The sequence below is a fragment of the Eschrichtius robustus genome, chromosome 4 (genome assembly GCF_028021215.1).
Source record: "Eschrichtius robustus isolate mEscRob2 chromosome 4, mEscRob2.pri, whole genome shotgun sequence".
In the NCBI taxonomy this organism is placed as follows: Eukaryota; Metazoa; Chordata; class Mammalia; order Artiodactyla; family Eschrichtiidae; genus Eschrichtius; species Eschrichtius robustus.
In genome coordinates, this window is record NC_090827.1 from 100704465 (window position 1) to 100727865 (window position 23401).

The window sequence follows — 23401 nt, forward strand, 5'->3', positions numbered from 1 at the left end:
ACTTCCAACCATGCTGAGCTTCCTGCCTGGACTGTCCAAGTTGTCTCCCAAGGTACCAATGACTGTTTTTGTTAGTGCTCTAGTTATAAAACTGCATAAATTGTTAGTGGTCTGACTGTAATCCTAATTCCTAAAAGCATTATTCTGAATGTATAATTTTGCTGAATGTGTGGTTTTTCAGCAATGTCTATTATGTCACAGCAGAAATATTTGTATAATGGCTCCAATATAATAAAAGTTTATTTTTTATCCAAAGAAGAGTTCAAGGAAGATCTTCTATATAGCAAGTATTTCTCCTCCAATTGGCAATCAAGTCACCCACACTCTTTTCATCTTGTGACTTTGCCACTTTGATGGTTAATTTTATGTGTCAATTGGACTGGGTCATGGGATGCCTAGTGATTTGGTTAAACATTATCTCTGGGTGTGTCTGTGAGGGTGTTTCTGGATGAGATTATATTTGAATCAGGAGACTGAGCAAAGCAGATTGCCCTCCCCAGTGTGGTCAGGCCTTATCCAATCTGTTGAAGGATTGAACAAAATAAAAGGCTGAATAAGAAAGAATTCCTTCTCTCTGCCTGACTATCTTTGAGCCGGGACATCGGTTTTCTCCTGTCTTTGGACTCAGATGTGGACTGAAATTTACACCATTGGCTCTCCTGGTTCTTAGGCCTTTGGACTTGGACTAGAACTGTACTACTGGTTCCCCTGGATCTCCAGCTTGCCATCTGCAGATCTCAGGATTTTCAGCTCCCATAATCATGTGAGCCATTTCCTGATAGTAAATCTCTTTCTCTCTATGTATCCTATTGGTTCTGTTTCTCTGGAGAGCCCTAAATAATACAGCCACTCTCTAGGGCTGTGCATAGTTGCAGTTGCACCTCTCTAGAGGATGGGTACAGAGAGAATGGGAGAAGCACAGCTACTTCATTGAGATTTGACTAGGAAACAGTCTGATCACTTTCACTTACATCCCATTGGCTAGAACTCAGTCACATGGCCACACTCAACTGCAACAGGAGTTGAGGAAAGTTGTCTAGATCAAAGGACATCTCTCTTCTAACTTCTAAAAATGGAGGTTTCCTTAGGAGGAAAAACTGGGAGAAGAAATGGCTTTGGGATAAACAAAACTAGTGACTAAAAAAAGAATGCATGCAAAGATGATGCCACGAAAATGTTCATCACAGAGTTGTTTACAATAGTGAAAATATTTTAACAATTTAAATAAGCTATAATAGGAGATTGGTTAAATATAATACATTATGATGGATTCATACAACAGAATAAAATGCGATGTTCAAAATAGTATTGTAGAAGAAAACATGACTTAGAACTACATGGAAAATGTTTATAATGCATTGTTAAGTATGAAAAGCAGGTAATGAAACCTATACAATATATTTCCTCTTTCGTAAAACATCAACAAAAATAGTAAATATGTGCACAGAAGAGAGACAGGATGGGTATATACAACAATTTTAGTAGTGGTTATCCTTCTCTGGAAAATTATAGGTGATTCTTAATTTCTTCTCTTTTTTAAAATCTGTATTTTCTAATTTGGGGGGACTATGCCACAAATGTATTACACTTGAATAGAAATAATAAAAATTTAATTTCTTTTTAATAATAAAAAGAAAATAATAGATATAGATGACCATAAAACTGGTGACCTGGGTTTGAATCCTCACTCTACCATTTACTAGTTGTATGACCTTGGGTGAGTTACTAACCTTTCTAAGTATTGATTTCCTCATCCATAAAATGAGAACACTGGTAATAAAAATACCAACCTCACTGGTTTGTTATGAGGCTTAAATAAAATATTGTTCTTACAGTTCAGTACTTGACACACAGTTAGAGCTCAAAAACCTTAACCATTGTTATCATGATCATTATTAACAGTAATAATAGTGTCTTAGGGCAACTCAAGGTCATGGGGTAACATGGAAGTCATTGATGGTTCTCTCCACTCCTGGGTCAAATATCGATCTTCATAAATAAATTCCTGTTCCCCCCAAATCTACATTGCTTTTCTTTCACCTCAGTTTTGGCACCATCAATCCATCATCATTAAAGATCATTTCTAAAGAATTCAGCTCTTAAGAAACTTCTAGGCATTTATGATGACCACATTTTATAGCGCACATCTCTCTCACCACCTCCACACACATACCTATCTCCATTCCCAATGTTTCTTTTATGTGGAGCTAACTCTCCTGGCTCTCTCCAGCCCCTCACTCACTCCTCCCCCTTCCCTCAGCCAGGACTTCCTTTCCTTCTCTTTGGGGAGCCTGCCCTGGGCCAGCGCGCAGTATGGTTAACTCTGGTTAATTCTGGATGCTGTAGGGGAAGCCCATTTGGCAGTGTCTCTAACCTGGACTTTATCAGTGATAAAGAGGATATTTTGGTCCCTATCTGCCTTATCCTTTGTCTTATTTCTTAATTGGTTCAAAACCTGGATAGGGAATGCAGTTTTATTCGTTGGGCCCTACTCAAAGTTCCCAAGAAAACACACACACACACAAACACGCACACACACACACACACAGCTTTTTGATAATACAACTTCAAAGGATAAAGGTGGGGTTTTGTGTGTGTGTATGTGTGTGTTTTGTTTTTAACTAAAGCTATGGTAGGAAGCAGGCAGCCAGGAAGGTATACTAAAGCATCTAAAGAAATAAAAATATCTTTAGATGCTTTAGTATACCTTCAGAATAGGAAAGACTTGGTGAGTGCTCAATGTGGATTCAGTTTGCATTTTTAGGATAGGCTAGTGGTTCTCAAACTTTAATAGTGACAGAGAATCACCTGGGGGTGATGTTGGAATTCATATCTGATTCAACAGGTTTGGTGGGGAGCCTAGCTCCACAGGAAGTTCTGTATTTCCAATAAGCTCCAGGTAAGGCTGCTGCCTCTGGTCCACAGACAACACCTTAAGTAGCAAGAGTGTGGAGTATCATGAATTACTATCTTCCACACTCAATAATCACTCATCAACTTTTTTATTTTGAAGCAAATTTACATTAATAATTATTTTGCTTAATCTAATATTTACGATGCGCCTACAATTTCCTAACTATATATCTATCTGGATAGCATGTCATATTTGCTCACCTGCCTCCGCCTTTGAATGGCTCCCATTATCAGCAGGCTTTTTTGCTGTTTAACAAACCACGCCAGATGCAGTGGCTTAAAACAACAACCATTACTGTGCTCACAGTCCTTTGACTTGGGCCCAGCTGGGTGATTCCCTTGCTGGTGTGGACTGGGCTCGCTCTTGGATCTATGGCCAGCGGCAGGGAGCTAGGGTGCTGTTCCCCTGCCAGTGCTGACTGTTGACTTGGGCAATGGCGAGAACTGGACCACATGTCTCTCATCACCATCCAAAGGACTAAAGCAGGCTTGTTCACGTGGCAGCAGAAAGGTTCCATGTGCAGCATGGGTCAGCCCACATGTGCAAACTCTCTTCATGACTCTACCTGAATCACATTTGCTACCATTCATCCCACTGGTCAAAGCAAGCTGCGTGATCAAGTTCAGTGTCAGTGTGGGATAGAATTACCTAAGTTGTGGATGCTGAAGGGGGAAGCATTTGTGGCTGCTTTTGCAATCTGACTATTCAAGTTCAAGTTGGCCTTTAAGGTCCACTCCCCTACCCACCGAAAGGCCTATCAGGCTTATTTTTATCTCCACACTATTACTCTTTTACTGCCCTCCTCCTGGAACACTCTTTCTACCTGTCTTTGGACAGAGACCTGTTCCACTTTCAAATGATACATCCTACTTAAGCTTGTTGTCTAAATTGGATGGGATCTTGAGTTATATGGCACATCTCATTCAGACTCTTATGTTACCTATATGCAGGTTGCATCCTCCCTTACTAGATCAGATATTTCTAAAGGGTTTTGATTGTGGCTTGCTCATCTTTGCATTCCTGTGACATCCAGCAAATAATTTCAATTTCAAGTCTATTCATGTTGCTGCAAATGGCAAATTTCATTCTTTTTTATGGCTGAGTAGTATTCCATTTTGTGTGTGTGTGTGTGTGTGTGTGTGTGTGTACATATATACACACACCACATTTTCCTTATCCATTCATCTGTTGATGGACACTTAGGTTGCTTCCATATCTTGGCAATTGTAAATAATGCTGCTATGTACACTGGGGTGCATGTACCTTTTTGAATTAGTATTTTTGGTTTTTTTCAGATATATACCCAGGAGTGGAATTGCTGGGTCATATGGTAGTTCTATTTTTAGTTTTTTTGAGAAACCTCCATACTTTTTTTCCACAGCGGCTGCACCAATTTACATTCCCACCAACAGTGTAAGAGGGTTCCCTTTTCTCCACATCCTTGCCAACATTTGTTATTTGTATTCTTTTTTTTTTTTTGTATTCTTTTTGACGACAGCCATTCTGGTAGGTGTGAGGTGATATCTCATGGTGGTTTTGATATGCATTTCCCTGATGATTAGTGATGTTGAACATCTTTTCAGGTGTCTGTTGGCCATCTGCATTAAAAGTAGGTATTCTTATTGCTTCCTTTTACAAATTAGGAAAATGAAATGCAGAGAAGTAAAGTAACTTGTCCAAGATCACAGAGCCAGGAAGCCAAAGACCAGGATTTGAACCCATATCTCTTGAACTCAAGAGCCTGGCCTTTTCAGTTAGTCTCCTAAGGGAATGAAGATAAATGGTGTTGAATATGCCACATGCAGATAATTAAGAATTGAACAAAAAGTGTATGTTTGTCCACTTGAGAATGCAAGTCGGGCTTTGGGGGTGGAAGAAGGTCTCAGGGTTAATGGGCTTCTCATAGAGATGAGCTCAGATTTTGACTCAGATCTATAGGTTCACAAACTATTCTCACTTCTCTGTAGAACAGTTTTCAGGCTCTGTAAAACTGAATCATTGATAAAATGATTACAGACTCACAAAAAGCTGAAAAAAATTCTAGAATGCTAACTCATTAGTGTTGAGGGAGATACAGAAGTTACAACCACACCAGCACAGGTGTCAGATGGGCAGCGTGATCTTTCATCAATAGGGAAACCTAGTTAAGATGAAAGGGTTGCAGAGTGTGTTTATTTCCTGCCTTCTTCTGTAAATGATTTGAGTCCATTGCAAAGGGAGTGGCTATTTTTAAGTAATACAGTCACCAGTGAGGGATGGTGAGTCATTCTTGACGAAAAAGCTAAATCTGTCAAGCTGACGGAAAGACTCATATTGAGTCATCAGTGCTCCATCTCTCTTGGGCAATACTGGAGAAATTCTCCTCTGTCAGCGTCTCCATTTTCAATATTCCATGAGCACATCAGTATGGATTGGGCTCCCCTTTCTTGGTTTGGGAATGTGAAGTCTGCTCTACTCCGATTTTCTGACTCTGATTACTCCCTCTCCAGCATCACAGTAGCAATCTGGGCAGCTGTCACCAGGGGATGACAATGCCTCAGGCTTAGTTACATAGGGATGGGGTAATTGGTCAATCTTCCTGTAGGTGCGAATAACTCAGGGAAAATAATATTACCAGGTAAAGTGGATGATGCTTTAAAGACATTTTTTTTCACTCATGAAAAATGTGATAATAATTGAGATTGTGAAAGAAAGAAATGCAAACACCTAGTGTACTAGTCAGGATTGAGTGCAGGAAGCAGACATGCCTCTAGATATTTTAACTGTGAAGGGACTTAATATAGAGAATAAGGTGTTTACAAAATCATCGGGAGTTCTAGGGGTGTGGTCCCTAGACTGGGCCTCTAGAAATGCGTTCCAGAATACTGCAGAACTGACCTGCCAGGGAAGATACCACCTCTGGGGCCATTGCTATGGCTACTGATGTCAAGAACCCAAAGCTGAGACTGTGTTCCTAGTATCAAGGTCACACTGCCTCTGGACACCCAGTAGGCTAAAGAATGGATTCTGAAAGGCCGGAAATTTCATGTGTCTACTGCCTTGCTTGCCAGTGACAAGAAACAGTCAAAAGAAGCAGGAAATGCCCTCCATCTTCTAAGTCTCACACAAGTACAGCTAATTGGCTAAACTTGGTTTGTTTCTAGAGTGCTAGTTGGGAGTCTGGAGAATGTATTTCGTAATTGTCCAGCTTCCGGTAAGGCCCATGAGAAAGAGGCTGCACAAGCCAGTCCACACTCTCCACACCCAGGGTCAAGTGACTGACTCACTACCATGGCCACTACTAGCTGCAACAGCAGAGATCAGGGTCTCCCATTTGCTGAGTGCTCCCTTGGTGCCAGCGCTGGGCTGAGCTCTTTACATCTGTCATTGCCTTCCCCTCACTATTATTAGATTCCTTTCACAGAGGAGGGAGCTGGGGTCTAGAGAGATTGGGTAATTTGCACAAATTTATGCTGGAGGAAAAGGAGGAACCAGGCTCTGAACTCCATCTGCCTGATTCCAGAGGCCACTTCCTCACCATTACTTGACCACCAGCCACTCACTTCCCTTTATCACTGCTCCCCCACCCGCCATCACTCTAAGTCAAGGGCCTCTGAAACTCTCCTCACTCTCTTTCAAGTGTCATCGAGCCCCAGGCTCTGGGCCAGTTCACAGACTCCTGACAAGTCTCCCACAGCTTTCCTCTTGGCTCCTGCTTTTGCAGGAACTGTAACCATCTCGCAGTTTTATTGCTTGGAAGAAGCTTTCTCTACCCATCCCTCCTCCCTCTGGAGAGAGAATTGCTTTACTCATCCCAGAGAAGGTCTTCAATTACCTTCTGCTACATCCACATCTACTTTTATTTCATCTTTCTCCATCTGAAATAGAGATGAAGGTGAAACCAGGATCTCTGAATTCTGAGGCTTAGCAAAATGTAATTACTACATTTTTTTCTTTTTCTAATCACAGGGGACTTTCTGAGCAACCTAGTTACTGATTCTACTACTCCCTCAGTTCCTCCTTCCAACTGCTCTTTGAAGCTTGACATTGGTGTGGAAGTTATTTTGCTTCAAATTGCTTAAGAGGCCTCATTAATGAGGTTGACAAGAGCCAGATCCTGCCATGCTTCGTGAGACTTGTCATTTCCCCCACCCTAAACATTTTTAGAACACATGTGAGTGGAATGACAAAGTGATGTGGTCATTATTTGCCTATTTGCATTTGCCTTTGGAAAGTATCTCCTTAATTTGAAATACCCTCATCACATGAGGTGTCACCTGCTCATCTCTGGTCCCTGCTCTCTCCCCTCTCTTCATATCTGGGTTCATTCAGCAACCACCAAATGATAAGCAATCTTTGGGACCCATTTTTATCATTTATTCATTCAAAAATGTTTGTGAATACTTATTATGTGTCAGACACCATGCTAAGTGCTGGAAGAGTAGGTGAATAGATAGTCATGGTTCCTGTCTTCCAGGAGCTTCCATTCCAGACATTACCCAAGCAATCAACTCATTAAAGAATTTTAAGTGAATATATAGAGGATTTACTTCAAACTAGGTTCTTACTTAGATGTGGTGATCCGGGAAGGTTTCTCAGAAGAGGTGACATTTACACTGAAGGAAAAGTAGGAGCTAGCCATACAAATGGAGGAGGGGAAGATCATTTAAGGCAGCAGGCACAGCATGTGGGTAGGTCCTGAGGTCGGAAAGGAAAAATTTGGTGTGTTCCAGGGTCTGCAAGGAGGTCAGTGGGGTGGGAGCCCACAGGCTAGAGGGGAAAGATATCACTTGATGTTAGTGGGGACTAGACTTTGTGGGGCCTTACAGGTCAAGGTAAGGAGTCTGGATTGTATTTGAAGTTGTCTAAGGTTAATGAGATGCCTGGCATAGGTGGCAGAGGGAAGATGGAGAGAAAGGGCTGGGGTGAGGCATGAAAAGATTGTTGATAGATGAAATGTGAGTGGTGGTGGAGTGGAAGAGTCTATGGTGCCGTCTGGGTCTTCAGATGCTATCAGGGCTCAGCATCAAGGACTCCTGATACCAATATGGTGGGGTCTTTTCTGCCCATAAGGTTTAATGGCTTTAAGACTTACTCATATGCTTTTGGCAACCTGTCCTCTCTCCCCTTCTGGCAATATTTTTGTTACTCCATCCACATCCCATTGGATAGATCTTTGAGGCTGCATATTTACCTATCTAAAGCATGGACCATGCAGTGCCTCTTGGCTCTGACACTGTGGGGGGATGGGGGGGCGGGTTGGTTAAGAGCACAGTCTCCAGAGCCAGACAGCACGGTCAGAATCCTGGCTATTTCCCTTGACTACTGGTGCAATCTCACCTGGTTTCTTTGAGTCTTAGCTTTTTCAGTTATAAAATGGGGTGAGGATAATACCTGCCTTATAGAGCCACTGGGAAGATTGGATGAGCTACTGCAGGTGAAGTCCTCAGAGCAGCACCTGGCACATGGGCTCAGTGTTAGCTCTTATTAGAGCTAGGGACCAGGTGCTTTTGAACTGCCTTTATTTCTCTCTGCACCCACGCGAAGAGCAGGATTTAGTGCTTCAAGACATCCCCAAAAAAGATCCAATCCCATAATGGATTAACAAGAAAAGACTATTTTACTAAGTGTTTCATAGGGAGATGGAGGATGGGGGTTTCCTCTAGAATGTACAGCACTTCACCTCAAAATCTCCATTGAAAATCTGGCCCCTTCTCTCCCTCCCTGGCCACTTGCTGTGTATCTACGTTCCCCCGCTACCCCTCACACTTCATTCTTGTAGTTTCCCTGGTCTTTGGACCTGGACCCTGCTTCCCACCTCATCCTTAGTTTTTCATAGAAACCATTATTGCTTTTGCTAATCCTCTCTTTGTTTTCTATTTCCTTAATTTCCAGTCTTACCTTTATTATTTCTTTCCTTCTATTTTCTTCAAGTTTATTTTCTATTGTTTTACTAATTCTTGAGATAAAAGCTAAGAAAAGTTTAGCTTTTTTTTTTTCCTTTCTACTATATGCTTTTTTCCTTCCATGCCCCCTCCCTTTTGCTTTAAAAAAAAAATTAATTTATTTTGGCTGTGCTGGGTCTTAGTTGTGCCCCCTGCATTGGGAGCACAGAGTCTTAACCACTGGACCACCAGGGAAGTCCCCTCTTTTGCTTTTAAAGTCATATGTTTCTCCCAAGCATGGTTTTAGCTTCTTCCCATAAGCCTTGATATGTGGTATTTTTATTATCATTCAGTTCAAAATACTTTCTAATTTCTATTATAACATTTTCTTTGATGTATGGAGTACTTACAATATTGCTTAATTTCCAAATAGTCTTGTTTTTGTTATCGATTCTTAGCTTAGTTGCACTGTGTCAGATGAGGTACTCTGCATGATTTTACTGCTTTGAAATCTGTTGTGACTTGTTTTATGACCCAGGATGTAGTCAATTCTGGAAAATGTTCCATGTGACCTTGAAAAGAATGTGTGGCTCTGCAGTTGTTGGGTACAGGACTCTATGAACATCCATTAGGTCAAGTTTACTAAACATAGTATTTCTTAATCTTTACTAATTTTCTGTGTTAATTTGACCTATTAGTTCCTAAAAGGTGTTCTGTAATATCTCAAAATGACTATAGATTTATCTATTTTTCCTTTTATCAGTTTTGACTTATGTATTTTGAAATTATGTTATTTGGTGTATACAAATTTAGAATTATTATATTTTCCTGGTGAGTTGAGTCTTTTATCATTATGAAGTATTCCTCTTTATGTTTAGTAATGCCATTTACCTTAAAGTCTACTTCATCTAATATTAAAAATCTATGTCAGCTTTCTTTTTGTTAGTATTTGCATGTTATATTTCTTCCCATTCTTTTACTTTCAATTCTCAATCTTCGTATAGCCTTTTGTTTTAGATGTGTTCTCAGTACAAAGCATATAATTGTTTGAAAAAAATCGTCTGATAATTTACTCACTTATATTTAATATGGTTTCTATGTGTCCTACCTGTTCTGTTTCTTTTCCACTCTTTTCTGCCTTATTTTGAACTGATTATTTTTTGTTATCCCACTTTTCCCCCGTGTTAGATTGGAAATTACACACTTTTAGAAACTATTCCTAGGAGCCTGTGGAAGGCGGTGCCGGCGGCACCTGCGAGCGGAGGCCTCGGCGGGGCACGGCGGCGCCGACGGGCCTGTGAGGGCAAAGCCGTCGCGGGGCCCGCCATGCGCCGGCGGCCCTGACATGGGCGCCAGCGGCTCCAAAGCTCGAAGCCTGTGGCCCTTCGCCTCGGCGGCAGGGGGCGGCGGCCCGGAGGCGGCTGTCGCTGAGCAAGCTTTGGTGCGACCGCGAGGCTGAGTCGTGCCCCCCTTCGTATTCACGCGCCGTGGCTCCATGTTCTATGACGAGGATGGGGATCTGGCTCACGAGTTCTATGAGGAGACAATCGTCACCAAGAACGGGCAGAAGCGGGCCAAGCCGAGGCCGGTGCATGAGAACCTGATTCCTCAGGGCATCGTGAAGCTGGATCCCCCCCGCATACACGTGGATTTCCCTGTGATCTTCTATGAGGTGTGAGCCTGGGGGGGTGGCAGGCATAAACACCCCCTGCCCCAGCAAGAAAGCCCCCAGGCTCAAGGTGTGGCTTCCATTGAGGAACCTAGGCTGGGGCCACAACCGTGAATAAACTCCACTGGCCCGGAACGTTCAAAAAAAAAAAAAAACACTATTCCTTTATTGGTTACCCTAGAGATTATAAAATAAATTCTAGATTTGCAAAAATCTAATATCAATTGGTAGTTTTACTCTCTTTTTGAGATAATACAAGCACCTTTGGAACAATATTTCCCAAACTTTAATGTGCACGTGAATCACAGGGGAGCTTGTTAAAATGAAAATTATGATTTAGTAAGTCTGGGGAGAGGCCCAAGATTCTGCTTTCTAGTAAGTTCATGGGCCACACTCTATGACTACAAAACCCTCAGAACACTTTAACTGTATTTACTCTATTTATCTCCTCCTTACTTAAATGCCAACTATGTACTTTAATTCTATATATAGTTAAATCCCTCAACACATTACTGTAGTTTTTTATGTAGACAATATTAACCTAGATTCACCCATATATTTACATCCATATATTTTTGTTGCTCCTTATCCCTTCTTGCATCTTTGCTATCTCATCTGGAACTTTTTCTTTTTGCCTTGAGGACACTCTTCAGCATTTCCTTGAGTGGTGCTCTGTTGTTGAAAACTCTCTGTTTTTGCCTGAAAATGTGTCCTTTTTTAAAAAAAATAAATTTTTAAATTTTGGAACAACTTTAGATGGTCAGAGATGGATAAAGTTTCCCATATATCCTTCACCTAGCTTCTCCTAATGTTAATGTCTAATATTACCATAATACATTTGTCAAAACTAAGAAACTAATACTGACACATATTGTTGACCACACTTCAGACTGTTATTTGGATTTTTCTGGTTTTCTCACAAATGTCCTCTTTCTGTTCCAGGATTCAATCCAGGAAACCACACTGCATTCAGTCACCATGCCTTCCCTAGTTTTTTTCGGTCTATGATAATTTCTCAGATTTTATTTTTTTCCATGATTATGACAGTTTTGAGGAGTACTGGTCAGGTATTTCCTAGAATGTTCCTCAGTTAGGGTTTGTCTGATATTTTCCCATGGTTATAATGGGGTTATTGGTTTTGGAGAAAAATATCGTGGAGCTGAAGTGCCCTTCTCAATTGCAATTGAGGCAGGCAGGGCAGTGGGAAAGCTTTAAAATGGAAAAAAAGAGAAGGCGTCAGGTATGCTCCGGTTGTAGGCTGTTGGCATGAGGAAGCTAGAAATGGGTTAACTAGAAATGAGGTATCTTATGTGACTGGTGTGAAGAATAGCTTTTTCGAATCGGTCCTGCTTTGGAAGTGGAGGCAAATTAAAGGGATGCTTTTGGTGCTTGACCAATCCTGACTATTCTAGGATGATTGCTGCAGAGACTGTGGTTTGCCTTCCTGGGTTGGTTGCTGCAAGGCTTTGGGTCAGAGTTCTATCACCATATATGGTCTGGCTAGTGTTCCTTTGTATAGTCAGCTCCTCAGACCCTGCCCTTTTGGGTCATTTTCTCACTTGAAAGAGGTTGGCCAATGTAGGGAAGGCTAGAGATCCAGATCTTCACCTCCTAGGGATTGCTCAGTTGCCTTCATAGTCAATTTTATTGTGAGATCTTCTTAAACTTTTTGTTGTTTTATTATTATGGTAATAATCTGATGAAAGAGTGAGTGTACAGAAGAATTTAAGACTCTACATAGAATGCAAAGACCAGCATCATGACCATTATGATAAAAACAAAAACAAGTAGAAGTTTTTTTAAGATGCTTTAGAACCAGGAACCCAATAGATCCAACTCAGGCCAAGACAGCAAATCCTACAGGCCATGAGTATCAACTTAAGACAGCTAATTAGCTTTTTCCTTAAAACAATGTATAGCCTTTTCTATCTTGGATTTTTTATTGATCTAAGGACAGCAAGAATTTTAGCAATGGCACAGATGCCACCATGACTGGACAATAAGAAACCTAGAGAAATGCATTTGTCCATTACTACTCATGCCAATGAATTGCAACTAATTTGTATTCCATCTAGGGCAGAAATGGTATCATTGAAAAATTCTGCTTTAGTTAGCAACAAGTTTCTTATAGTCTTTTCTTTTTGTATGATTCTCACCACTGGGGACCCTGCCTGAGCAATGAATCAGTAATTCTCCCAGGTAGAGAATAAGCAAGCAGATAAAAAACAGGAATAGGGCAGGGATCTTGGTTCAATATCTTGGGAGGAAGCTGTCTACTATTTGAGGTCATCTGCTTTTTCTGAAGGTCTTGAGTCAGCTGTCAACTTCCAAAGATTGGCTTCTTCTAGAAGATCCCTGAGAATCTTCACTTTGAGCTGCCTTATTGGAGTAATCTTCTAATTGCATGGAATTCTGAATTGATTCTTTAGTTGTGAAACTTGAATCCCATGATTGACTCTCTGGAGTAACACTGTTGTACTTGTTGTTAGCAGTTCCTGATAAGGTCCTTACCAATGAGGTTCAAGAACAGTTTGTCTCTTATATCTCTTCCAATAGCTGAAATCTCCTGGCCGAAGATCACAAAGAGGCTGCTTAGGAAGATGTTGTGGGAATAATGGCAAAATGATCTTGGTGATAGGATGGGGTATAGTACATGAGTCCCTGCAATATTTTCTCAAGTCTGTGTGCAGCAGGACAGAGACTATTATTAGAGGTGAAATCCCTAAATGCTTGGGCCTTCCAGTTGCCAATTCATAGAGGAATAACTGATGTGATGTGTGATGTGTCCCCGAGGGGATGGACCATATGGCCATAAAGGCTAGTGGGAGTGGGATTACCTTTGGCCAAGTGATGGCAAACATTTCTGAAAGTTTTGTTAATTTAAATTTAAGGATGCTATCGGTTCTTTCAACATTTCCAGAACATTGTAGGTAGTAAGGACAATGTAGTTTTTGAGTAAGGGGTAATGCATTACAGAATTCTTTTATAATGATTACCATAAAGTGTGTGCTTGGTCACCTGATGTACAAATTGCTATGCCCCAGGTTAGAAATAAAAATCAAGCAGATTTTTAGTAGCTGTGAAGCCTATACTTTTTGGCAAGGAAATGCTGCAGCTCATCCTGAAAGTAGACATACAATCACTAAAAAATATTTTAAAATAGACATACAATAACTAAAAAAAAATTGAAGGTGTTCAAAAGGCTATTGAGGCTTTGTTTACAGGCTACATCCCACCTTTATGGTTTTTTTCAGGTTTACGTTGTTGATTGGTGACACATGACCTGAAAATAACCTCAGCTAACCTTTTAGAGTTTCCTGATCAGTCCTGATTTAAGAGAGCAACTGATTTGTCTCTAACGTGATAAGTAGTTTCATGGAGAAATTTAGCTAATTTCCATTTGAAGTCATCTGATGCCACCAAGCAGCCATCTTGGGAGTTCCAGAGACTATCTGAGTGAAAGGTACAACCAGAGTTTTTCCATTTTTACCTTTCAAAATCAGGGGTTAAACACTGATATTTATAATGGCCTCTTTGAATACCTCCATAGATTGATGCATTGAGGTTTAGATAGGATCATAACATTGGTTAAGGCTGCTTGTTTGGCACAATGATCTGCTAGAGCATTTTCTTTACCATATTATCCCTTTTTGCATGAGCCTCCATTTTCATAACAGCCACCTCTCTAAGATGTAGGAATGCACCTAAAGTTTCCTAACTCGTCCATTTTTTGAATGAGATTTCCAGTATTGTTTTCAAAGTCATGTACTATTCCAAAAGCATACATTCTATCTTTCTATATATGCTTCCTCTCTGGTCTTTGGTTAATTGACTAGCTCCATTAAGTGCAAAAAGTTCTGGCATCTGGGCTGATTTTTACCTTGGGCAGAGGACTGCATTCCAAAGGAGAGCTGAAATTAGTGATAGTATATCCTGCTTGATAACCTCCAGTTTCAGTTTTGAGGTATGAGCCATCAACAAATAATATTAGTTTGTGGTTCTCAGTGGCATTCTCTAATACATTTGAATGCGTACACAACATTCCCTAGCAAAGGTAAGACAATTGTGAGGTTCACATTCGTCTGGCAAAGTGGCAAATTCAGTGTTGGAGTGGTGAATATTTAGCAATGCGAGACTACAAGAGTAACAATGTCATAGGAGGTTAATCAGCTGGCTGAAAAGTGTTGCATGTTCTTAGCCAGTAGTAATGTCTGTCCTGTATGAGGAACCGTGATGTCAAGCAAGGAGCCTAGAACTAGCTCAGCAGAAACCTCAACAATTATTTATTTATTTATTTTTAGCAGCAGCTATTACTATAAGACATGGGGAATAAATCTTTGCAACCAGGTCAAGGGTCTGGCAATATGTTTTTGATGGTTCCCATGAAGTTGAATTAAAATCCCAAGGGCTTTTCCAGATCATTTATGCACATATAGACAAAAGGGAATTTTGTAGTTAGGAATGCCCGTGAATGAATCTACTGAAGAACTTTCTTCATATTACAGAAGGCCTGTTCCATATCTGGGTTCCCAGAAAAGAAGGTCTCTTACTGAGAACTTAGTCAACTCATAAAGAGGCATTGCAATCTTATAAAAATTTGTCTGCAAGATCCAGTTAAACCTAGAAATCCTGTCATACTGTTATTTTGTGAGAGGTCTAAGGTAAGTTTGGATAGTCGTTAGTCTATCAAGAGAGAGCGTTTTCCCCTCCTTAGATATCCCATGACCTAAATAATGGACTGTGCTTTGGAAAAACAGCAGTTTATCTGTTGAAACTTTGTCCCTTTTCTTCTAAGACTGAGAGCAAGTAAATGGAATCCTTTTTCAAGTTTTCTTAATCTTTGAATAAAGTAAGGCATCATCTACATATTGTAACAGAACTTAATAACACGGGAAATTTAGATCTGTTAAGACTTGTTTGAGGAACTGAGAAAAATAGAAGGGGGCTTCAGTGAACCTCTGGGGCATGACTGTCTAGGAATACTGTTATCTTCTTCAGGTGGCGGCTAAAAAGTATTGACCGTCCTAGATGTGATCTAGAGGCACATCAAAAAAGAAAAAACAAAGGTCCACTACAGTAAAGCAAGTAGCTTCAGGTAGAATTGATGCCAAGATAGTATTTGCATTAGGTATCACTGGGAAGTGAGGGATAAAAGTTTTGTTGATTGTCCTGAGGTCTTGAAGAAATTGATATCCTTAACCATTTGGTGTCTTTACTGAGTGTTACAAGGGCTAGTGAAGGATATAAGAAGACCTTTGGATATAAGGCATTCAACTACAACTTTGAAACCTTCCTTCGTTTCTGGCTTCAAGGGATATTGGGGATATTTGGTAGGATCTATTTACTGCTCTAATTAGTTTTCTATGTCAGGAGACTTTTAAGGTCATAGAATGTCATGTATGATGTCAAGACCTTTATCTGGGGTATGCATCAAATATAATAGAGAAGGCAAAGGTATATCCAGAACAGACACAACTTGATTATGAATAGAAGAGTCCTCTGGAACTTTAATAGTCGTTCTGTTGTGTATTTAATATTACAATTCCATTTGCAAAGTGAGTCTCTCCCTATTAAATTTGCAGGGTGGTATCACAGAGCAGGAAGGAATGTTTTTTATTCAAGGGCTCAAGTGTTACAGCTAAGGGCTGGGAGATAGGAAATATCTGCGGGTTATTTGAAAGAATTGTCACTTGTGTGTATGGTTACTCTGAGGAAGAGGTTGAGCAAAGATGGTGTTTAATGTAGTAAGAGTAGCATCCCTGTCTACCAGGAATTGATGAGGTTGACCATCTATATTTATTCAACTTGAGTGTTTAAGGGTAAGTCAGGATATTGAAAGTGTTTTCCTTTTTCAGAGCACCCCCACTGATCAGAATTGAGGGATTTTCTTCATCTTGGTTTTTCTTTTATAGGATGGGACATTCTTTTTTTCCAGTTCCTTTTTGTTTACAATGTCTACCTTGACAAAAATAGTTGCTTGGGAAGTGGGCCACCTAGCTGTTGAGTCTGCATGATTATAGTTTATTTTGGATTCTGTCTTATTTTTATCTAAAGCTGTTCAAAATGTTCTGACAGGTGTTTTAGTTCAGGCAAAGGAGCTATTTCGCATTCTAATTTCTACTTTTGAATTAGGCTTCCAGTTTCAGGTTTAACCCCATTGACAAAATGAGATGTAAGGACTACTTTTACAACTGGCACCTTCATTAACTCCTGAATGTTGTCAGAAGGTATTTTCTACTAGAAAATCGTGGAAATCTCCTATATTTTCATCATTTTTCTGTTTGTATGGTTCAATTATGGTCCAATAAATTTTTATTGGAAATGTTTGGGGATACTACAGTACTTTTAGGAGACTTTGTCCTGCTTTTCAAGTATATATATATATATTTTAGATCCTTTTTTTTGGACAGGTTTATTGTAGAAAGAGAGATTCTGTAGATGCCTTTCTGGGTCAATCCAATCAGCTTTGCCATCCAAGATTTAGCTGAGGTTCTGAGGTTCGGACCAACATGTGTACAAGTTGATATAGGTTAGGTAACCCTGAATCATATACACCCAAACTAATTTAAAATTCTCCTATGCATAGCTGTTGGTCTTATATGGCAGCAAAGATGCTTAATTATAGCTCTTAATTCATCTTGGGGCCAAAGTTTAAATTATGCAGTTGCCCATATATCTGGCTCATAGGAGGGATGGATCTTTAGAGGCAACTGGCATTTTGTACTCTTAGGAGAGTTTCTGGGAGTAGGGAGGGGGTGTGCACAAGAGGAAGAGAAGGGAAGAGTTGATGAGGTCACGAGGACAAGGAAGAAGAGGGGCATCTGGATGTAGGGAGGCAACAAGGATGAGGAGGATTTACTAGGAAAGGAGTCTAGTTTATTGTTGCTTAAGTTTGTTAAATTGGGACTTCCCTGATGGCACAGTGGTTGAGAATCTGCCTGCCAATGCAGGGGACATGGGTTCGAGCCCTGGTCCAGGAAGATCCCACATGCCGCAGAGCAACTAAGCCCGTGAACCACAACTACTGAGCCTGCGCTCTAGAGCCTGCGAGCCACAACTACTGAGCCCATGTACCACAACTACTGAAGCCCACACGCCTAGAGCCCATGCTCTGCAACAAGAGAAGCCACCGCAATGAGAAGCCTATGCACCGCAACGAAGAGTGGCCCCTGCTCACTGCAACTAGAGAAAGCCCACACGCAGCAACAAAGACCCAACGCAGCCAAAAATAAATACATAAATAAATAAATGTTTAAAAAAAGAGAAAATCTTAAAAAAAAACAGAAGTTTGTTAAATTGCTCATTGGCTTTGGCTAAAGAATCTTTTAGTGAAATACTTTTCGAACGAGAATTTCCTTTGGAGGCTTCTGCATACTAATCAAACACAGCTGCCCATTGGGCCTGAGAAATCTTAATTCCCTTTCTTTTCTAAGGTGCCTATCAATAAAATATGTATTCAAGTCAAATGTTCCCCAGAGTGGCCACTGAAGGCCCAAATACTCACTGCTGAAGTTACACCATTTAGAGAATTAGGCACCAGTATTAGGATTGTAATAAAAATACACATAAGAAGCAGCCATTTTTTCCCAGAGGAGGAGAGGTTTTAAGCTTTGATGACCTCAGGAGAGCTGGCAATGGTTGGTTAAAAGTGATGTTTGTTCTCTTCATGTTTCAAGACCCCTCTGAACACAGACCCAACAATCTGTGCCCCTTGGCAGGTGAAAAATTAGAGTGAACTCCCTCTTGATCAAAGGCAAGCTCTCAGAACAAAAAATCAAGAGGAAAGGAGAACCTCATCCAGTTTTACTGGTGACTCGCAACGAAGTTTGTCCAAATGTATGCCGGTCTGGTAGGAACAGCAAACTCATCAGTCTGTGAGGCTGGCTCAAACAAGCCATAGGCTTATAGGGCCTATGCCTGTGTTCTACCCCATGATTCTTGTTCTTATGACCACACTTTCCGACAGCTCAATACAAAATAGAAGTACAAAAGAGAACCAAAAAGCATGAAAAGGAATGGTCTGATTCCACCAAGGATGTCAAACAAAATCGGAACCAATAACAAAAGCTGGGTACCAAACTTAGAATAAATAGCTGAGGAATTCAACACAAAAATAGTGGAGCTCAGATTCGGCACTGACTTACCATGTTGGCACAGACTTGACAGCAACAAGGAGCAAGGCGCTACGGTCTCTGTGAGAACCTCATCTGGCTGAAGGCTGGGGTCCATGGTGATGGACAGTGCAGTCCGTGTCTCAGTGGAGTCTTCAGGAAAACTGTGGAAAGTAATGAAGACCATCCAAATAACCAACAGAGACTATTTATTCAGAACTTGGTAGTGCAAGAGAGTTAGTTACTACCACTTGCATTTGGCAGACTCAAAGGCAGGCAGGGGAGTGGAAAAGCTTTACAGTGAAAAAGAGGAAGGGTTCAGGTGTGCTCTGACTGGAGGCTGTTGGCAAGGGGAAGCTGTTGAACATCTATTACACAGTGTTCTGTGCTGTGCTTTGAACACAGACGTCAAGTATAGTCCTTGTCAACCAGGAGCTCACAGTCTAGTTGAGGAAGACAAAAAATTAACAGTTGAAATGGAATTTGACAAGCATTATGGCTGATAAATGGTAGGATGCCCTGGGAACATGCAGTAGGAATAGTGGTGAGTTGGTACATGTTAAACAACTGAGTCCTAGGGGAGTGGTGTATGGGGGGAAGGTAAGAGCTGGATTTGTAGAGTTTGCTGATTTCCTCGGTGTAAATACTCCTACCACAGCCAGTTTCAAGCTACCAACATGATGCCACTAAAAAAGGGAGTTGGAAAGAGATGGGCAGTAGGATGCCAATATATCTTATTTCCACTATTCAGGTACAACAGATGTAAATAATCTCAAGAGCAGAGATAATAGTAAAATGTAGTAAAATAATTAGGAAATGATGACTTTGAGTATTTACTACTTTTGCTTTTAATACAATTGGCTTAATTGTAAAATTACAATTAAGAGAAGCTGTATTTAAAAACCAGCCCACAAAATTACTGAACTTTTTTTAGCAATCAGCTCTTGCAAGCAAGTATGAACCAGTGCAAGTGGGCCCTAGCATACCGCTAGATAAGAGTGATTTCAGGAATTACTGTAGGCTCACCTAAAGGGAAGATTAGGAGGAAATCAAAGGCAGGGAATCTGCATTTTCATTTCTGTATCTCAGGCACCTAGTGCTGGATTGTTGAATAGTGAAACTAATTCATTAATTCAGTATTAAAAAATTTTTTTAAGCCCCTTCTATATTCTGGGCACTTTTCTAGGTGTTCGTGGAGTATAGCAGCAAACACCAAGGCCCTGCCTTTCAGAGAGTTTACATTCATAGGGGTGTGTGTGTGTGTATAAACAAATGTCTGTTATATCAGGAGGTGAATGATAAGTGCTATGGCCAAAAATTCTGTAATGCAAAGGAGAAAAGGAGTGGGGCACCACTATTTCAAATGGGGTCGCCAGGGAATTGCCTGGCGGTCCAGTGGTTAGTACTCCACGCTTCCCCTGCAGGGGGCACTGGTTCAATCCCTGGTGGAGGTACTAAGATCCCCCATGCCAGGTGGTGCGGTCAAAAAAAAAAAAAAAAAGGGGTTGCCAGGTAACTGTAAATGTTGAAATGTATGAGGGTAAGGATGAACGGTTCAGGGATCTGAGAAACACGACCTGAGTAAGGCTGAAGCAGAGATTCCCAGAGCTCATCATTCAGCAGGAGTGGAGCACAGAATAACTTCGGAAATGTTTTCTTCAGAGAGGCCACGCACTCGCCCCTGACTCCTCAGCCCCTCCTCACAGAAGAAAAGTCCTTCCTTCAAGAGGCACACTAGGGTTTAACTGGACCAATCAGATTCAGGGAGGCGGGGCTCGTTTTCTGTACAGCCTGAAGCCCGCCGAACGGCCTGACACCTCTGCGCATGCTCAAATACTTCCGCTCCTGGCCCGCTATTCGGAGCGGCTTGCGCATGTGCGAGAGCGAGACGTAGATGTTTGTCCTAAGGTCTTCCCGTACCGTCCAGGCGGCGAGTCGCCTCCTGGTTTCGAAGTGTGTCCGGCGTGTGTCAGTTGTTCTCCGGCAGCAGTCGCCACTGCGGACATGAACCGCGAGAGCTTCGCGGCGGGCGAGCGGCTGGTGTCGCCGGCTTACGTGCGGCAGGGCTGTGAGGCCCGTCGCTCGCACGAGCACCTCATACGGCTGCTTCTGGAGAAGGTACAGAGCTTTCGGGTCCCTCCCCAACTGCCGCACCCCCCAGGCTCCGGCTCCGCCCAGCGCCCCTGTTAGTTTCAGGACCTGCCTCACCCGCTCGTATTTGCTGGTTGAGCCCTGTCTTCAGAGTCTTTCGCAGCTGGGCATGCCGTATGCCGGCTTGCGCCGCTCAGCTCCTTCTCAGCCTCGCCAATGCTGGCAAAAACCCAGAGAGTGTTATTAGGGGATGTGGGGAGTTCGGAACTTTGAGCCCTTTTTTTTTTTTTTTTTTCCCCTTCGGGTTGGGGAAGCGAGGGCAAGGCCGGCATGATTTACTTTTTTGTTAGCGGATAGGGCAAAGTTCGTGTCTTCCATCTTTCACTACTCCTGGGGAACACATGATATTTACAAACTACGATATACTAACTCGAAGCAGGTGTTGCTGAGGAACGTCACAGGTCTCGTTCTTGCCAGCATCCTGAATTTTAATGTCACTAAAGTTTGACAACCCTAGTTCTAACACCCTGGTGTGAAAAATCCTAGTTGAAGATAAGGTTTACTCGTTTTCAGTTACTTTTAACTGCAACTTTAAACCTGAGTAATCTCATTGTATGTATTTATCATCACTTCTCGCAGCATCGTGTGGATAATTGTAATAGTGTAACACAAACATTTTGCCTATTCAGAGTTTCTTCAGAGTGCTGAATTTATGTCTGAATTTTAGAAAACAAGGAGCATGGCAAAATGTGCATGGAAAAGTTTTAAAGTTCATTGAAGTAGGGTTCTGGGGAATGATGGTTTCTTAAATATAGTCATAAGCCTTTTTTTGTTTTCTTTTTTCTTTTCTTAAGGGCAAGTGTCCAGAGGATGGTTGGGATGAAAGTACACTTGAACTCTTTTTACATGAACTTGCAATTATGGATAGCAACAATTTCCTGGGCAATTGTGGTGTGGGAGAAAGGGAAGGGAGAGTGGCATCTGCATTAGTTGCTCGGCGACATTACAGGTATGATTTTTTTAAGTATAAAGCATTTCCTTCCCCCCCCCCTTTTTTTTTTTTTGTTAAAAACTTTGGTGGCAGTATTAATCATATTAAATTATAAAATGTCCGTTTGTAAGCTACTTCTTGTTTAAATGGGCATGTGAACTAGATGCAACAGGGAGATGGAAACAATGTACCTGAGTAGGTGCTTTTCAGGACAATAGGGTAAAAGTTCTAATATGAGGTGGTTATACCCTGTCAGCTTCTGGGTGATAAAGGATACTGGCTGTACGTTATGTTAAGAATGTTTGTACTGTCTATACATTCTGTTAAGAGTGTTTAACCTAATAAACCTATTTGGTTGTTATGAGTTTAAAATATGCTAAGGTTGTTTATAGTTTTCCATGTTTCTTTTCTAACATGGCAAGTTTTTTTAGAGAATGGTATATTTATAGAACTTTAACGTCATTCATCTGCATCTAAACTGAATCCCATTTTATAAATATCTTGCTTTGTTGCAGTAGATGTAGGAAAGGTATATTATAATTTTAGATTATTAAGTCACTTTTTTCTTTTGCATTATTCAGAAAGCTTTTCATCAATTCTGATAACCATTTAGTTGTTAGTGGTTCCGAATATGATCATTTCTCTGTTCTCCAACCTTTCTGTGAAATATAGGTAAACTCTTTCAAACTCCCGTCTTCCATGATTTTAAATCATGATGAAATTTTCCTAGGAATAGTAGAATTTTATTTCAACCGAAACTATTGCAGTCAAAACTAATGATAATGAATGTATGACCTGGATGAAAAACTAATGGTTAAAAATAAGGTGATAACATGGTTGATAATATATGTAAAAAAATGCTTTGTATGTGAGGTTGCAGTGGTAATAGAGTGTGACACGTGTTCTGTGATAATTCCAGTGTGCAGAATTTCTGATCTAGGCAACTATAAATGACAAACAGATTTTTGATTTTGAAGTGTATTCAGAGGTGTCTTTAAATAGTGTATAACATGACCAAATTTAAAATGAGTGGATTTGCACACTAATTTTCAAGGAGCCTGTACTTCTTCTAAACTTAAGGCAGTATTTGAAACATCAGCTCATCCCTGTTAGAAGTTAGCTCACTGCTCTGATTAGGGAAATGGGAAGAAAGAAGAGAATTTAATGTTGCATATGTCCTGGTTTTCTATTGCTGTATAACAAACCACCTCAAAACATAGTGGCTTAAAACAGTCATTTATTGTTATCTCTGACAGGTTACCTGGACTCAGCAGGTGATTATTGCTTCAGGTCTCTCATGTAGTACAGTCAGGTGTTGGCTGAGAGTTTAGTCATCTGAAGGTTCAACTGGGCAGTTTATCCAAGTTGAGTCACTCAGATGGCTGGGAGCTCAGATGGCCTCTCCAAGTGGCTTGGCTTGGTCTTTCCCCAGCATAGCAGCTGGCTTTGAAGAGAGGACCCCCTGCCCCCCACCTCCCCTTGAGCAAACCCTTCAAGAGGCCAGATAGAAGATACAAGGCTTCTTATGACCTAGCTCAGAAGTTCCAGACCATCACTCCTGCTAGATTCTTCCAGACCAAGCAAGTCACTAAGGCCAGCCTAGCTTCAGGTAGAGAGGAATTAGACCCCATCTCTTGGTGTGGCAGTGGCATATGGGCATAGGGAGAAAAGGAATTGATGGTGGCCATCATGAAGACTAGCTACCACAGCATACTTGATGAATTTGTTTTGATTTAACTAGATATTTTCACATTATTAATA

The 23401-nt window shown here is 41.0% G+C and overlaps 1 protein-coding gene, 1 long non-coding RNA gene and 1 pseudogene across 5 annotated transcripts in view; 2 read left to right on the plus strand and 1 right to left on the minus strand.

Moving 5' to 3' along the window:
* LOC137764233 (uncharacterized) overlaps positions 1–20851 on the minus strand; it is a 74763-nt gene extending 53912 nt beyond the window's left edge. Inside the window, exons 1-2 of the long non-coding RNA XR_011073939.1 lie at positions 20767–20851; positions 18592–18722 (exon numbers count right to left, since the gene is read on the minus strand). This is a non-coding gene — a long non-coding RNA (uncharacterized lncRNA). The remainder of the gene's footprint in view (positions 1–18591; positions 18723–20766) is intronic.
* On the plus strand, positions 10124–10460 carry LOC137763806 (tumor suppressor candidate 2 pseudogene; annotated as a pseudogene).
* SEPSECS (Sep (O-phosphoserine) tRNA:Sec (selenocysteine) tRNA synthase) overlaps positions 20445–23401 on the plus strand; it is a 37747-nt gene continuing 34790 nt past the window's right edge. For 2 of the 4 annotated variants that reach the window (XM_068543140.1, XM_068543142.1), the window contains exons 1-2: positions 20445–20676; positions 21504–21658. In XM_068543140.1, the coding sequence (XP_068399241.1) occupies positions 20563–20676; positions 21504–21658 (269 nt within the window). In that variant the 5' untranslated portion in view covers positions 20445–20562. Of the gene's footprint in view, positions 20677–20984; positions 21013–21225; positions 21262–21503; positions 21659–23401 lie in introns of those variants that run through there. The other 2 variants (XM_068543143.1, XM_068543144.1) reach the window with 2 other exon arrangements.